The 17,848-nt window shown below is 44.3% G+C and overlaps 1 protein-coding gene across 6 annotated transcripts in view; it reads left to right on the plus strand.

The window, feature by feature from the left end:
• Window positions 1–17,848, plus strand: part of Tenm4 (teneurin transmembrane protein 4) — a 411,966-nt gene that overhangs the window by 261,161 nt on the left and 132,957 nt on the right. For all 6 annotated transcript variants that reach the window (XM_042690345.1, XM_042690339.1, XM_042690307.1 and 3 more), the window contains 2 exons: window positions 1,588–1,782; window positions 8,064–8,264. In XM_042690345.1, the coding sequence (XP_042546279.1) occupies window positions 1,588–1,782; window positions 8,064–8,264 (396 nt within the window). The remainder of the gene's footprint in view (window positions 1–1,587; window positions 1,783–8,063; window positions 8,265–17,848) is intronic.

A 17,848-nucleotide genomic window follows, 5' to 3' on the forward strand; every position in this document is an offset into this window, starting at 1 on the left:
GAAAGGTTTCTGAGGGTCCTATTTCAGAAGCCTGTCAAAGGACACTCACAGGTAGAGCTGGGCCTGTCAGCCATTGTTATTCACTTATGGACAACCTGAAGGGTTGTCACAGGGAAATCTGGTGTCCCTTACTGGGACAGATGAAGTGGCAGTTGATTTCCCAGTGGCCAGTCGTGGCCAAGAATCTTTTGAAGAGTCTCTTCACATCAGTGTGACTTCTCTTGGGCCTGTGAATGAGAAGCCTGAGGAGCAGGTAGAGTTTCTCCAGAAAGATGCCAGGACAGGGACCTGAGAATTTGACCTTTCCCTTGGGAACCAGAAGGACCTCTTCTTTCAGTTTCTCCATCCATTCACTCACTCACTCAGTAGCCATTTGCTTCAGGCCCATGTGGGACTCCCTCCTCTGTTGGGGGCTGGGGTTACACCACACAGCAAGAACCAGTCATGGGAGCTTTCCATCTATTCTGGGAGAAGGAGGCACCTGTAAAGCAGTACCGTGATAACTGACAAGGTCAAACATGGAAGCCTTGGTATGGAAGGGCCAAGAACCCACTCAGGAAGGCTTTCCAGATGTGGCGGCATTGGTCTGGAGTCCTGAGGTTGTTTGTAAGCGGAAGGCAGAGATGGTTCCAAGGCTGAGGGAACAGCTGCCTGTAAATCCAATGCTATGAGACTGCTCTGGGGATTCTGCTTATTTTAGCTAATGTGAAATAGACTCCATTTGAGGAAGTGAAGCTGGCAGCCTTGGGAGGCACTGTGATTATCTGCTGAGTGCTTTAAAAAGGAAAGAAGCCAGGTGGGGGCCAGGGAAGGTGGTATAGAGAGAGATGAGTCATTCCTTCTAACAAGAATTACTGTCTCATCCCATATGCACTTAAAGTTAAGAGTCATGTATAAAACAGCCTTATTGTATCTAAGTAAGACAGGCAAGTACTTCCAGCACGATGCAGTAGAATTTATTTTTATATAGTGTCCTTCATAGGGATGATCACAAAACCCTCTACACTAAGAGGCGGAATGGCAAGATAATGAAGAGCCAAGTTAGGGAGGCTCAGCTCTTCTCCTGAGAGAAGATGGTATATGGGGCTGGAGTGGAGGCCTAGAAGACAAAGGAGACTTGCAGGGTTAAAGACAACAGTCAGCAGAGCCTTAGAGGAGGTGTGGGGAAGAGAGCTGGAGTGCCATCAGGAGGAGAGTACTGGAGGAAGGAGGCAAGCCAGTCAATGGGCCCAGCCGCTCTTTTCCAGGGAGAACAAGAAACAGTCAGCAGCTTCCTCTTTTGAGACTCTGGTTCTCATCAGAGATAGGAATGGGCTAGGGGGTGAGGGTGGGAATGCAGGAAGCAGCATGCTCAGGGCCCCAACTAGTGCCATGGCAAGGCTGGGCCCTGCACTGCGTATTTTCATCTCTAATTCCAGATGTGTTTAAACTCACACAAGAGAAAGCAAGACAAGCAGGTGATGGGTGTTTGTGGCAAAGCTGTTGAGGCTGTGGGTCAAGCCAGACAAGCTAGGGAAGAAGGGGACAAAAGTAGCTGGGGGATGCTAGGCGATGACTCATGCCCGGCTTCTGGTGCTCTGTCCCCAGCCTCCTGCCCTGTGCTGTGCAGCGGGAATGGCCAGTACATGAAGGGCAGATGCCTGTGCCACAGCGGCTGGAAGGGTGCCGAGTGTGATGTGCCTACCAGCCAGTGCATCGATGTGGCCTGCAGCAGCCATGGCACCTGCATCATGGGCACCTGCATCTGTAACCCCGGCTACAAGGGCGAGAGCTGTGAGGAAGGTAAGGCTTGCAGATGGCAGTCTCTAGGATGGAGGCTGGTGCCCAGTGTCCTGTGGGCACCCAGAGAGCAGGGAAAGACTCCTGCCCACCTGGGACCCAAACTCTGTGCCAAGAAGGCATGAAACAGTAACTGACCTAACATATCATAGTTCTGGCCCACCAACAACACCAAAGTTGTTACTCATGAGCAGTTACCATATATAAGGATTATTTAATGTCATATACCCTTAGGGATGAGTGGTCATCTATACTTTATGGGAGGAGAAACTGAGACTCACAGAGTTGGATGACTTGTCCAAATTCACTTGAGTTCTTCATGGCAGAGCTGGGGTTGAGCCTAGTCATTCTGGCTTCCTAGATGAAGTTCTTTCTTTCCACTACCCTTTGCTTTCCAGCTCATATGCTCATTTTCCATCTCTACTTCTGAAGTCTGACTCTATTGTAGACTTTTTTGTTGTTGTCCATCATGGGGCTTGAACTTTAGGGCCTGGGCCTTGGCCATGAGCTTTTTCACTCAAGGCTAGCAGTCTGCCACTTTGAGCCCCAGCTCCACTTCCGGTTTTCTGATGGTTATTTGGAGACTTTCCTGCCTCTGCTAGCTTTGAACCATGATCCTCAGATCTCAGCCTCCTGAGTAGCTAGGATAACAGGTATGAGCCACCAGCAGCTGGCCTTCTACTGTAGACTTCTGCACTCTGTCTGCCTTTACTACATTTGTGGGGGATAAGTGTGTGTGTTCAGCCTCTCACCTTGATAGTATAAACACATGTCTGTATAGATGAAGGATAGACTATAACCCAACTTAACAGTGACATTAGTTCTTTTTTTTTTTTTTTAACATGACCAGGCCAGGTGCTGGCGGCACACACCTGTAATCTTAGCTACTCTAGAGGCTGAGATCTGAAGATCACAGTTCAAAGCTAGTCCAGATAGAAAGTCTATGAGACTTTTATCTCCAATTAGCCATCAGAAAACTGGAAGTTGAGCTGTGACTTATGTGGTAGAGCACTAGCCTTGAGCAAGAAAGCTCAGGGATAGTGTCCATATCCTGAGCTTAAGTTCAAGTCCCAGGTATGGCATGCATGCACGCATGTAAGCACGTGCACGTGCGTGCATGCGCACACACACACACACACACACACACACACACAATATGTGACCAGGTGTGACAGATGAGTGCTTCTGTTTCACAAATGAAGAAACCGAAGCCCATGAAGGACAGTAACATGCCCAGGCATGAAGAGCAAAAACAGGGCTGGAACAAGGCCTGGATCTTCTCCCTGGCAGGCCAATACACTTCTTTCTAGACTGCAGGAACCCAGGAAGATGAGAGACAGAGCCTCATTCACAAACAAGAGAGCACAGTGTTTAATGGGGAGCATATTGGAGTTATACATGTGCTTCAGTCCTGACTATCACTGTGTGGTCTCAGTTCCCTCCACTAGACAATGGGAATGCTTTCCTCAGAGAATCATCTTAAAGATCAGTTAAATGGCCCAGGCACAGCACACTTAGCTCGGTGTCTGACACCTAGTAAATGCTTCTTCATAGGTGGTGCTCTCATGGTATTAATATTATTCTGGGGATGACAGAAGCACATCTTATCCAGGAGCATTTGAAGTGTATGGACTTGCCTTTTATGGACAATGGCATGAAGTTCCTTTTACCTCATGGTCACCTTCCAGGACTGGACTCTTCCCCTATAAGAGACTCCAAGGATCGCTTCCATATATTTGGTATTTAGTAGCATGGTGAAGAGGAACCAGTGTCTGGGCTGCATGTATTCTTAAACAGGGCTGGGAGTCCTGACTGCAACCCTGGCAGCTGGGGTCTGGTAGAGAGAAGAAAAGCAGCAGCCTGGGAACAAAGGAGCCCAGCCCTCTTCTCCAAAGATTGGGAACCATTCATTTTGGTCCCTAGGAGTGGAGACTCTGACAAGGGTATGGAAGCAAAGAGGAGACTACTTACATGGTGGCTGTCCCACCCTAGATCCACCTACTTTGTGCAGGCCAGGGAAAGAGAAGTATCCATCTCAAGGCAGGCCAGCACCGGACGGCACTCTAGAGCTTCAGGGTTATTTACAGAAAGAAAGAAAAAAAAAACATTGTTTTTGAGAACGTTGATTTATATTGTCTATTTGAAAAGAAATGTTTTTACCCTAGCTTTCTCTTCTGAGGAAAGCCATCTGGAACTGATTCCCTTGTATTCTTTTTGTTCCCTGCTATCTGTGCATAGTCCTATGAGTATATTAGGGTTTTCTTGGGGTGCGCCTCCTCCTCCCCTACTTCTCCTGTGTCCCTCCTCCTCTTCTTCCCTCCTCTTTCTCCTTCCTGTTCCACTTCTCCTTCTCCTTTTCCTCTTCCTCCTCCTCTTCTCCTTCTTCTTCCTCCTTTTTCCTTATCTGATTCTTCCTCCTCCTTCAGCTAACAAGTTTTCTGTGTTTAAAAACCATCAGCTAACAGACTTACTTTTTTTTCTCTCTTCCTTCTGAAGTTTATTACCCCATATTTTTTTTTGAAAGCTTGAACTCAGCCAGCAGGATGTTTTCAAGGATGAGAGGAGGGGCAGAAGAGAACATTCTTCGTTCTGGAGAATGTTCTTGGTCCTGAGGGTGTGGAATAGCTCATGTGGTCACTGAAGCATGGACCATTGGTGGAGGAAAAGGTGGTGCTTCTGTCTGGGTCATGCAGATCTTGTTTCATGAACAGATTAAGCTTCTGGTGGGAATTTTGGCTTGACTGGCAAGTTCTGCAAGAGAGAAAAATTTAACTTTGGCAAGCCTCTAAAAACAGACTAGGTTATTAGAGTCTCTTCAAAACCACCAGCAGATTCCTGACACCCTTTTTCTCCACCCTATACTCCCCACGTGGGTTTTTCCTGTTCTTACCCAATGCTCCCTGGGAAATAATCTCTGTGAGGATGTCCCAGTGTGAGGGAAGATTGCCTGGGTCTCATCTTAGGGATCCCAGAGGCTCAGGAAAGAACAGATTCAGTGTGCCCATGACTTCTTTAACAGGGCATCATTGTAGTATAGATAATGGCCTTGGGTCTAGGATCAGGGTTCAGGACCAATGTGACCCCGTGGGAAACTTAGCAAATCTAGAAAACGTTCTGTTCTTCCTACTATTTGGCAGGCCCTCGTTAAAACTTCCTTCCTGCTGCACACTCGCTGTGCCAATTGGCTTGAAGAAGCAAAAAACATTGCCTAGAGGTGGTCTGTCATCAACCATGCACTGATCTTTGGTTCCTACTTGGAACATCTGCCAAGGGAGGAAGATGTGTTCCCTTTTGAAGTTCCTATCAGACATATTAGGTCTGGGGAAGAGCAGGGCTGTGACACCCAGGCCTCTCCTGGTCTGCTTGCCAATAGTGCAATAGTGTGAGGGCACCCTAGTTTATCCAGACCAGCTCCCCCAAAACGGTGGGCCAGGCATTCACAAGACAGGAAATATCCTTGCTAGGCCTTGAAGTAGCAATTGCTGAGTTGTTTCCTGTCAGATTAGAAAGCTGTCTGGATCTAGGGAATTATCATCGTTGTCTAATGGGCCAAAATAATCCTTCTGAGATTCTGAGATTAGAGACAGATCATAAGAATTTATCACTGTTGTTACTTTTAGTGTTTTTTTAAATATCTAAGCCCGCCAACAGGTCATGTCTTAACCATGACTAAATGGTATCTAGGGACTGCAAGATGAGAGCTTTTGCTTTCTTTTGGGTTTATTAATTCTGCATATTTCCGTTTCTTTCTGTGTTTTGTTTTGATTTCTATATTTCTATATTTAAAGCAAGTCACTTTGTGTGTATGTGTGTGCCATTATTGGGCCTTAAACTCAAGGCCTCTCACTCTCCTTTAGATTTTTCACTCAAAGCTGTCACTTTAACCCTTGAATCACACTTCTGCTTAAGAGAAAATAGCAGAAAGACTCTGCCAGAAAACAATGAGTCAAATGTAAAATTCCTTCATGTGTTACTGTGTGAGTTTGGGCAAGCTATTGAACCTCTCTGTTCTTCAAAATCTGGTAATTATACCAGCTATTTCATATATACACTGCTAGGATTAAAGGTGATAGTAGATTAAATGCTTAACAGCAAATTGCACCAGAGATGAGTAAGTACATAAGTTAACTGTTGTGATCAATGCTATGCTTTTAGCAATTGCTACACAGTAGCTCTGTAACCTGACCATGAAGACAGAGCCAGGGCATTTTCTCTTTACCCTTGACTCTAAAACCCAGAGGATGAAGGCTCTGTTCTTTGCAACCAGTATTACCTCCTGAGTTCCCACAAGGAATCTGACTCACTGAGTGCCACCTGTGTTTTCTCCAGCAGCTCCATGTTGGGACCCTCCAGGATTCTCTGTCCTCTCCTAGCAACAAAAGGAACAGTATACCTTCCTAGCATGACAGAGGCTCATTACAATTTTTTTTTCTAGTCCTGAGGCTTGAACACTGGTCCTGGGTGCTGTCCCTGAACTGCTTTTGCTCAAGTCAAGTGTTCTACCATGTGAGCCACAGCACCACTTCTGGCTCTTTTGAGTAATTTATTGGAGATAAGAGTCTCACAGACTTTCCTGCCCCAGCTAGCTTCAAACTGCAATCCTCACATCTCAGACTCCTGAGTAGCTAGGATTATAGGCATGAACCACAGGCACCCGGCTCATAATCAACTTCCTTCTCCAATTTTGTCTTCTGTGCTACCTTCTAAACTTACCATGTGACCCACAGCCACAGATGTCAATTCTCAATACTCTTCCACTTTTTCTAGCCAGTGCTTTGGGGAATATTAGAGATCTCTGGCAATTTGTTGTCATCTCATAACTAAAGCTTTGATTTGGAAAGTGCTATTGACTTTAGAAGCAAGTATACCTGTTTTCAGATCGAAACCCTCATATGCTCTTAGTAGAAATGTAAAATAGTAGAACTACTATGGGAAATAGTGTAATTGTTCCTCAAAAAAAAAAAAGTAAAACTAGACCAAGTGTGTAGCATATTCCTGTAATCCCAATTACTTGGGAGTAAGAGATAGGAGGATCACAGTTTGAAGTCAATGGAGGCAAAAAGCTAACAAGACCTCATCTCGAGCAACAAGTTCAGGATGGTAGGTTATGTTTGTATGTAATCTCAGTGCAGAAGGCATAAGTTAAAAAAATCATAATCCACTCTGCCAACGGCATTGGCAAAAAGCATGAGATGTAATCTGAAAAATAATATCAAGTAAAAAGCTAGAGGTGTATCTTAGATGGTACAGCACTTGCCTAATCATTACAAGGCACTCAACCCCAGAACTGCAAAAAAGAAAAAGAAAGAAAAATACATTATAACATGATTAATAGATCCTAATTTGGGCATGAACTTAATAACAAAGTCTTTAAAATACATTCATATATCCATGCTTATGGCAGTATTACTCTCAATAGCCACCAAGTAGAAGCAACAAATGTAGTCATTTTGTTTCATAACCTAGCACATGAATGAATGCTTAAATAAAATGTGATCTATACAGGATGTGGAATATTACTCAGCCTTACAAAGGAAATAAATGCAGGCATATGCCACACAACTGTGGTGAACCTCAAGAATATTAAGCTAAGTAAAATAAACAAGTCTCTCTCTCTCTCTCTCTCACACACACACACACACACACACATAAAATAAGAAGACTGCATGACTCCACTTACACGAGGTACCTGGAGTGGTCAGATTCAGCGACTGTAGTATGGTAGTTGCTAGGGCTTGAGGGAAAGAGAACTCGGGAGTTCTCAGGTATAGCATTTCATCTTTGCAAGGTAAGCAGAGTTCTGGAGATGTTGGTGACAGTTGTATTACCATCATCCCCCGAGTATGAATGTCCTTGGTAGCACTGAACTGTATTAGCAATGGACAGAAGGGTACATCTGTTATATGTATTTTGCCACCATAAGAATGTTGAAGGGGAGTGGAATTCCTCTCTGGCAAAGTTTGCCTCTGTAACTGACACAAATTTATTTACTCCCTGAGTCTCAATTTCCTTATTGCAGCCTCATGGAGTCATTAAGAGAACGGATCCATGAGTGTCTAAAAGACATGTCATGCAGGCCCAGCTGAGGCAGCCCGCAGTGCTACTCACACTTTCCTCTTTCTAGATTGCTCCGAGAACTCATTGCATCAGTCCCAGGATCCCTTACCACAGCTGGTAGCCTCTCTAAGGGTAGCTGGTCCCCTTGAGACCAGCAGCATGCCGGTCCGTGAACCCTTGCCTACTGCTCAGATGCTCACCTATACTCTCTTCATTTCCTATCACAGTGGACTGCATGGACCCCACTTGTTCGGGCCGGGGTGTCTGTGTAAGAGGCGAGTGCCACTGCTCTGTGGGATGGGGAGGCACCAACTGTGAGACACCCAGAGCTACATGCCTGGACCAGTGCTCCGGTCATGGGACCTTCCTTCCAGACACCGGGCTCTGCAACTGTGACCCTAGCTGGACTGGACATGATTGTTCTATTGGTAAGTGTGGGGAGAAGATCACAGTGTGGGGCTGGGGGCAGAAGGTCATTGTACACCCCATGTTATTTTACCTATCCTGTCCTGAACAGTGGTGTGACCCTGCTGTCAGTCAATGGATGGATTCCCATTCCTCCTATGGATTGCTCTTCTTCCTCTCCAGACCTCTAGCTTTGATGATACTCCTCTTAGGTGGGAAAAGGATTCAAAAATTGCATCCTCACATTGTATAGCCTTGAGATTCAAAACAGGACTGTGTTAGTTAAGTCTGCCCAGTTGTAAGTATAATACTTGAGAGAACAACTGAAAGAAATGGTTTGTTTTGGCTCACCATTTAGAGGTTCTGCCCACAGATGCTTAGCCCCATGAACTCAGGCAGAATGTCATGGCAGAGGGAGTATATGGTGAGGAACTTCTTTATCTTATGGTGGACAGGGAGAAGAGACAGACAGACAGAGAGCAGTCTCAGCAACCTACTTCCTCCAGCAACCAGGTCCTACTTCCTAAAATTTCCAGAACCTCCCCACACAGCACCATGAGCTGGGGACCAACCCCCCCCCCACCACAGGAACCTTTAAATATTTCATATTTAAACTGTGACCAAGTGTCCCTATGAATATTGACAGTAGTACCTATCATCACAGATGGGTTTCACTGAGATTTCTTTGTCTATCTGTCTGTCTGTCTCTCTCTGTCCCTCCACCCCTTCTCTCTCTCTCTCTCTCTCTCTCTCTCTCTCTCTCTCTCTCTCACACACACACACACACACACACACACACACACACCTGATGGCAGGGGTTTGGGGTAAGGGTATCACAACAGTGATATCATTCCTCAGAATGAAGTGTAAATTCAATGGGGTTTTGGGGGTTCTTTGGATCTGACTCCACATCTGATGCCTTTCTAGTCAGGTAGAGGGAGTTCTATTAGATGGTAGCCTCCATGGGATGGGGGTGGGGGCAGGAAGTAAGCATATCTTCTCTTGGCTATAGCTCCAAGACTTTACCTACATAGCCCTGACCCATCACATCTAGCTCAGTAAATATTGGTGGATGAATGAGTGAATGAATGAATGAATGGACACAGGATTGACTGTGCTCTTGATTGTCTATCTGGTTCCCACAGAGTTTAAACACATAAAGTCCCAAGGATAATATTGTTGGCATTGTTCTGTTTGTAAATATCCTATGATTACATAACTGGCCTGCCACAGTACTGGTAGCCAGGAGTTTGTGTTCACATCTAATGTCTTATGTAGTCCATTCAAAGTCCCTGTGGGAAGAGTCACCATTGCCATTTCACCAGTGTAGATAACACATTGACCAGTGAGTGCTGATTGGCCACCTAGGTTTATATGCTGTCTATGTTTAAACAGAGAGGATAAAGAGGCAAGAAAGGCCCTGCCTTAGTAGGAAAAAGGCATTAGAGAGGTCAGAACCAAACACAAGCAGAGAAATAAACGGATAATGAAGCCCAAGCTCTGAGAACCTTTAAGTAGTTCTCCCCCAGGACATAGTTAAAAAGGGATAGTGTCTCCAACGATTGCATTTTCACCCTAAATCATTGCCTCTACCACTCTACACTGTTTAAAACAAAGGCAAGCTCAAATTAGCTCATTATGTTGTGGATTAGCAGTCTGGTTTTGATGAGGAAAGATGGTTGAGACCTTTGGCAAAAATGAATTCCCCACAGCATTTATGCCTCTGGGATAGTTTGAATTACCTTTCCCCGTTAAAAGGAGAACTGGCAGTTTGAATTAGACTTTTATCCTTGTTTGCAAAGCTCCTGGAAAGACTTGATTTTGAGCACAGATGTGCAGAGTCTTGGGAATCATTCTTTTTATATAGCTCTGTTTATAGCAATATAATAAATGGTCCTCTTAAAGCTACGCAGGCTTGTATTGTTCATTATGTGGCTGCAAAGCTAATTTATGGTAGGTCTATAACCGTGCCTTGCACTGTTAATCCCTGATGAAATTCCTCAGCCTTAGAGAAAGCAGGTATAACTTTGGATGAGACTTCTGAGTATTCTTTAGTTGGTTCTGAAAAAGGAGACAACAGAACCACTGGGAAGGACTTTGGATATATTTGTTAGATCTCATCTTCCAGTCATCAGTATTTATTCCCAATAACTGATATTAGTTTTGCTTGTATTCCTTTGAGGACAAAGGACAGCCCATGTAAGAAAGAGGCCTTGATTGAGTTAGACAGACCTGGGTTCAAATCCTTACTAGTTATAACCACTTACTCTTAATAATATTCGAGCAAGTCCTTTCATTCCTTTTAGTTAAAAAAAATGGAATTAATGATATAACCTACCTCCTAGAGGGAGTTTTCTAGCAATTATTTACGTTAATGTGAAAGAGAGTTTAGCATGCTATTTGGCCCATGGTAGAAGCTCAATAAATGTTATTTATGATGATTTTCATTAAAATATCCTTGGGCAAGTAAGTGTTTTATCTTAGCAAAGATATTTGATGGTAAAATGTAAAAATGAGATGAACCCTTTGAGAAAATATGGATTGTAGTCTTTAAATCTTTGGCCTGTGGCTAAGTGGTTGTCCTAATTATCACAAGGCCAGGAAATTAAGTTATTATCTAAGTTATTAAGCCCTGCAAGGTGTTTCACAAAGAACCACACCCCACAGCCAGGAGAGGTAGAGATGGCAGCTCTGATGTCACTGGTTTTTTAGGGACAAGACCCAAGGGTACCAGTGACCTTGCCTGAGGTGCACTGGTGCATGAGGAAGCTGGAGTCAGGCCCTCGCCCAGAGCTGCAGGTCTTGCCTGCTTCCTGTCCTGTGTGGAGAGGCATCTCCACAGTCATGTCATCACTTCCCAGCTGTCATTTCCTCTCTGGAAGCCGGTGGAACAAGAATGAAAGTGTTTCCAGTGTTTATTCTCCTCTCATGCTGACTGTAGTAGGCCTTAAATACTCAGGTTCAAGCTTAGTTCTGCTGCATGCTAACTATGTGATATTGACAGGAAACCTAACTTTTCTTCCATTATCTCATCTGAAATCTGGAGGTAATAGTACCTATCTCAGGTAGCGTAACTACTAAATTACAGCACATAGCTCTATGTACCTAGCACAGTGCCTGTCCCAGTCAGTCTAAGTGCTTTCTGTCTCCCCACTTCCAAGGGCACTTTCCATTAGCGGAAGCTGATTGTGAACAATTGAGATAAAGCAGGGAAGCCAAGCTAGAGGCATTTCACTGCCTGGGTCCAGTGTAACAAGAGACTATCTTCACATTCCCTGGTGTTGGCTTCAGGACCATGGAATGAGCTCTGATCTTTACTTCAGAAGTTTTGTTACCCACAACTTCAATGGCTTCAACAAGGGGCTTAGCCTTTCCAACTGTCAGTTTCCTCCTCCTAAAGCCAACTTATGTCACTGTTGTAAGAAGTAGGTGAGAAATTATAGATCAAGTGGTTACCCCAGGGTCTGGCACAGCTCAGAGACTAACAAATAGGAGCTCTATCTGCATTATTTATGCTCTTTGCTGCCTGACATGCCAGATGGGCAGACTTTGCTCAGAGCCTTCATCAGGAACCACAGGCCATCAGACACATCCTAAATGACCTTTGAACCACCATCTCCTTAGAAGGAAGGAGGACTCTCTCTTCCCTGAGATGAGTTTCCTTCTGTTCATCACCAAGATCAGGATTTAATGAAGGCAGCTTAAGTCAATATGATTTCTATTGAAATATGAGCTGGCCAGTTAATGAAATACTTCCATGAGGTTCACTGAAACTGAAGTCAGATTTATACAAGTGTTTACTAAGGTCCCTGGTACCCAGCAACTTATCTTCTAGTCATAGCTCAGACAGTTCTTCCTAAATCCAGCCTCATTGGTATGGCCTTCTATCCCAGGAAACCACCCAAATTAATGGTATTAAAACATTCCCATGGCCCATTATGTCCAACCCCCTACACACGACACACCTTGGTCCTCAGCTCAGAACCCAGCTGACATCACTACCTGAATCATTTGGGATGATGATGGAGGCAGGGATGGGAGGTGAATGATTATTCAGAGAGGAAGGAGGTGAGTCAGAACAACTCGCTCAGAGTCGTTCAACTTACCAGCAGCAGAGCTTGAGTTGAAGCCAGGCTCTCTGTTTCTAAGTACTCACTCTCCCCTTAATCCTCTTTCTATTTAAGGATGTCTCCTTGTCTTTCTTTGGACAAGCCATTGGATGCAGTGTTACAGAGTCATCCATGTCTTTGTGCTTCCTGCCCACCAGCTAAGTGCCTTATAACCACTATCTCCATCAAAGTTCATAAGAACCCTAAGAAGTGGTATTACTGGTACTAACATTTTCCAGATGAGGAAATTTGATGCTCAGTAAGATTGTTCTGTGCCAGCACCTACCCCACCTTGTTAATAAATAGCAGATTAAGCTCTTTCTTAAATGTGTTAGTCAGCTTTCTGTTACTGTGACAAAATTCCTGAGGTAACCAACATCAAAAATGGTTTATTTTGACTCATAGTTTTAGAAATTTCCACCTGTGTTTGGTGGGCCCATTGCTTCTGGACCAGTGGCAAGGCAGTATAGCAAGCTGTGTTAGAGGAAGCTGCTACCTTGAGGTCACTGGGAGAAAAATAGAAGAGGAAGGTTCTTTCTACTTGGCTCCAACAAAATTCTAGGATGAAGACTAAATCTTAAACACCTGGCCTTTGGGCAATATTTTGCATCCAAACTATCGCATTAAGCACTTTGATAATTTGAGCAAAGTATTTTGCAGATGAATTTCTCTTAAAACAAGCTATGGGCTACTTGGGGGTCAAGGTCTGTGCATTGTTAGCACAGAGCTAGACATATGTTAGATTCCCAGGGATTATTGCAAGAATGACCTAACTAGTCAATATAAAGACAAGGGGAGATAGCTTACAGAGGGAGGGGAGGAGGGAAGGAGGGAGGAAGGGAGGAAAGGCTACAAAAAGGTCTGCCCAGGAAGATCCCAGCACACTATCAGACAGACATTTGCTCCCCTCCTCTCGGCCTCACATCCTCCTTCCCTCCAGCCTGTGTCCTCTGTTGAGAGAAAAACAAGCAAGCCCTGGGTTTCATCTTAGCTCAGAATTGCCTTAGAAAAGGAAAGGAATTGTAAGCTCTTTGTGATGATCCTTGAAATTAGCAAAGCCTGCATTTCCTTTAGAACCCAGTGCCTTCCACAGAAGATTTCAGGCTCTGAGGGGTCTTCAAGGCTACCGTTTCAAAAGCAAGCCCTTAGATGTGCCATTTGCCCTTCTCTGGGGCTTTTGAAGGAGACATCTTTCTTTCACCACTCCCCTCCACCACAGCCTCTGGAACTCAACCTCATAAATTCCTCATTTCCACTCCTCTGAGGTCTCTTCAGTCTTGTCTTCCATAAATGACTTTTATTCAAGAGGAGCCTCTCACTACATTTTATTCCTTTGGGTTGTGAGCTCACAGAAGCAGTACATGGCAGAGATCCTGCCTGTAAAATGCTCATGCTGGTAGTTTATGATTCTTATAATTTCATTGCACTTGAGTTTCATGGAATAACAGGTGGAGATGGTTTAGAGATTCAGTGGCCTGGGTGTGAAGGTAATATGTGCAGTCAGGAAGAATTCATGGGATTTGGAGGAGGACCAGGGTAGATTGTCAAGGCTCAGCTTACCACTTGAATGGAATTAATGATACCTGCCTTGTAGGGCAGTTTTCCAGATTAGCTTTAGTATGTATGCGTAAAATGCCTAGCATGGTGGCTGGCATTTAGTAAGCACTTACTACATGAAGGATGAGTGTATATTTTTAGAATGCATAATTAGACCTAAAATTAACCAAACAGACCTCAGACTCTAACTAATTGAAGTTTAAGGAGAGTTTATATAGTAAAAATTTTGAGCCAAGAGGCTTGGATCAGAGTCAATGTTAGATAGTTTGTTTTCTCTCCAAGGCTTAGTATCCTTATAGTTCCTGAGTCTCTCTACCGTCCCCTTCCTTCAACCCCCAAGAATGGTCCTTGACTCCAGACAAAGAGTCATTGATGTGCTGAGACATTTATCCAAACAAGGAGGTCAGTGACCCACAGCATAAGAGCACAGCATAATGCATTAGTACTGCATTATTATCAGCCTCCTCTCAGAACAGCGAGCTTCCTGAGGTCCATTCTAGGCAGGAGCTCAACAATTCCCCACACCCCAAGAGGAAACAGCCCAGAGCCACTGCAGGCCTACATCCATTCTGACAGCCATATGCATTCACTGATCCATTCATTCACGGAGCCTTTCCCACCTGACTTGCTTGTTGGTCACTGTAGTAAGCATAGAGGATCAGAGAAACTTGGAAGATAGATCCACAATCTAACTCATTGCAACACACAAGCATGCAACTTGATGGGAATTCTTATTGATGGGTGTATGGTAGGGTTGGGAACACAGGGCAGCAGAAGAAAACCTGTCCAGGACACACTTGGGAGAAGGGCCTGGGCTGATCCTCATCCTCACCAACAAAACCTGTGTGGCATTCTGGAAGAGGTGACTACAGACTCCCTGGTGGCCAAGTAGTGCTGGGTGTAGAAAGAGACTATGCAGAAGCAAAGAGCTATGTGACTGCCTTACCTGTTAGGGAGCTGACCTTCAGTCTGCCTAAAGAAGAGGAGCTCCGGGATGGGTCCAGAATACAGGCAGGATCCTAATTCAGTAGCTCGTTGAATATCTTATCAAAATCATTGGATAAAAATTATCTTCAATGGTCAGGAGTAGTGGTACCCTCCTAATCCCAGGCTTAGGAAGTAAAGAAAGAGGATTGGGAATTCAGGGCCAACCTAGGCAAATTAGAAGACCCCATCACAGAAAGGAAATACAGTGTGCTGTGGGTCTAGCTCCAGGGCTATTACACTTGCCTGGGACACACTAGGGTCTGAGTTTAATCCCCAGAACCACAAACAAATAAAAGCAGTCCTTTAAAAATATTTCAATGGGGGCTGGGAAGGTGGCTCAGTGGTAGAGCGCTTGCCTTGCATGCCTGAGGCCCTGGGTTCGATTCCTCAGCACCACATAAGCAAAAAGAAAAAAGCCGGAAGTGGCGCTGTGGCTCAAATGGTAGAGCACTAGCCTTGAGCTGAAGAGCTGAGGGACAGCGCCCAGGCCCAGAGTTCAGGCCCCACGACCGGACCCCCCCAAAAAATAAAAATATTTCAATGAACATTGATTATATGTCTTTCAATGTCCACTTTAGGGCTCCCTACTTGGACTCTCTCAGATCAGCTTAGGCTAGGTTCTACTGAACTTTGGGGAAACCTCAAAAATTCAAACTCAGATATTCTTCACTTCCAGTTTTTTCCTCTGATTATCATTCTTTTCCCCTACCAAACCAAAAAAAAAAAAAAAAATGGCAAGGCATAAATAATAGCAATAATGATTGGATGAAAATGGAACTGAAAAGCTCTATTAAGTCACAATTGAACAAATGCTTTAAAAAATTAGCCAGCCGGGCGCCAGTGGCTCATACCTATAATCCTAGCTACTCAGGAGGCTGAAATCTGAGGATCACAGTTCAAAGCCAGCCCAGGCAGGAAAGTCTGTGAGACTCTTATCTCCAATATACCACTAGAAAACCGGAAGTGGTGCTGTGGCTCAAGCAGCAGAGTGCTCACCTTGATCTGAAGAGTGCAGGGACAGCGCCCAGGCCCAGAGTTCAAGCCCCACGACTGACCCAAAAAAAAAAAAAAAAAAGCCAAAAGTAGCAACCATGTTAGAAAAAAAATAATTAATGCCCTAAAACCATAGCAGTTGCATTAGTGCCGAATTTTGAAAATGGTAACTCAGTTTTATTTACAAGGCAAAATATAATTACACTTAAATTTGAGGGAACCAAATTTAATTCTTATTAATGACAGAAAGACTGAGTGAGATGCTTTAATGCCGGAGAAATTGTCTTAACATTCATGGATGGGAGAGGAAATTAGATTCAGCATTGAGCATTCTCCCCTGTTACAAGTTCCATTTGTGTAACTGGAATTGTTCCCTCACTGAGAAACATTACCTTCTCGGCCCAGAAAGCACAGCACCAACAACCAATTAAACATCAAAAGGAAACGATCAGGCTGGACTATTTCTGTATAGATATGTTACAGGACAAGAAACTCAGGGTTAGAATTTCACCCGAGGAATCAAACCTATTGAGACTTGACATTTCCCGTACCCTTCCCAGCAGCAAGTGGCAGCCTGAAAATCAAATTCAGAATAGTAAATCTCTGAGAGATTGACAAGGTGGCAGAGGGGTGGATAGTGCTGGAAGGAGGCAGGGAAGAGCCCATTAGATGTCAGAGGAGTATTGTGGAGGTTTAGACACAATGGGATGGTCAATTCTTAACATTTAATCAAAGACTAGAAAATGGGGCCCAGATACTAAATGCTAAATACTGCCAGAGTTAAAGGTTGATAAAGCACGAGCTGGCAGCTTTGTAATTTAGTGGAATTTTCCCCGACAGCTCTGGAACATTTTCTATCAGAATTGGAACTCTTCAGTACGCAGAGATACAAGCCTGTGTATAATCAGGTGTCAGAATCAGGTTTGTGTTTGGATGCACAGGCTGATACCTTGTTCCAAATCTCCAGTTGTCTTCCTGAATCAAACTATGGGTGTGATAGACTGTAATTAAAGAAACCTGGTCTTTGAATAGAAATTTTATATTTTACTGAGTTCCTTCACGTATGTGTTTTGTGACTAACTCAAACAACAAATACAAAAGCCTCCCACTGTGCAGATGGTGAGGTTCTCAGGAAAATTGGATTCAAAGAACCTGGAGACTTGGGAAAACCAGGATTTTATTTCCTTTCTGGGTCCCAAACCCACATTTAGACCCTGTACAACTTTGTTATTGGCTACAACCAAGATTTGTGCTGAAACTGGCAATGAATCAAGTAGCAGGTCCCAGTTCATGTACTCACACTGCCAGGGATCCTGGAAACCCCTGCCATGGCCACCTAGAAGTATCTCTAGATCCAAGAGAAAGAACAATGACTTTTAACTCAGATGAACAGGTGACTTCTTGCAGGAAGTGTGGTTTGAGGGGGTGGAGGTGCCTATTCATAGAGATAGGAAGAGGAGGCCAGCACTTTGCATCAACCTTTTTAGACATCAGAGGCTTACAACATTCATAAAGATGGCACAAGCCAGCCACCAGGGGCTTACACCTGTAATATTAGTTACTTGGGAGGCTGAAATCTTAGGTTCATGGTTTAAAGCAACCTGAGAAGATAATTCTGAAAGACTGGAATATCCAATTAACCAGCAAAAAGAAGCCAGAAGTGGGGCTGGGAATGTAGCTTTGTGGTAGAGTGCTTGCCTAGCATGCATGAAGCCCTGGGTTCAATTCGTTGGTACCACATATACAGAAAAAGCCAGAAGTGGCACTGTGGCTCAAGTGGTAGAGTGCTAGTCATGAGCGAAAGAAACTCAGGGATGCAGAAAATCAGGCCCTGAGTTCAAGCCCCAGGACTGGCAAAAAAAAAAAAAAAGCCAAAAGTGAAATGGGAATGATAGTGCCAGGCCTTGAGTCGAAAAAAGCCAAAGAAAAGGTCAAGGCCCTGAGTGCAAGCCCCAGTCACA

This window comes from Dipodomys spectabilis, unplaced genomic scaffold (assembly GCF_019054845.1).
Source record: "Dipodomys spectabilis isolate Male_0828 unplaced genomic scaffold, ASM1905484v1 ptg000003l, whole genome shotgun sequence".
NCBI lineage: Eukaryota > Metazoa > Chordata > Mammalia > Rodentia > Heteromyidae > Dipodomys > Dipodomys spectabilis.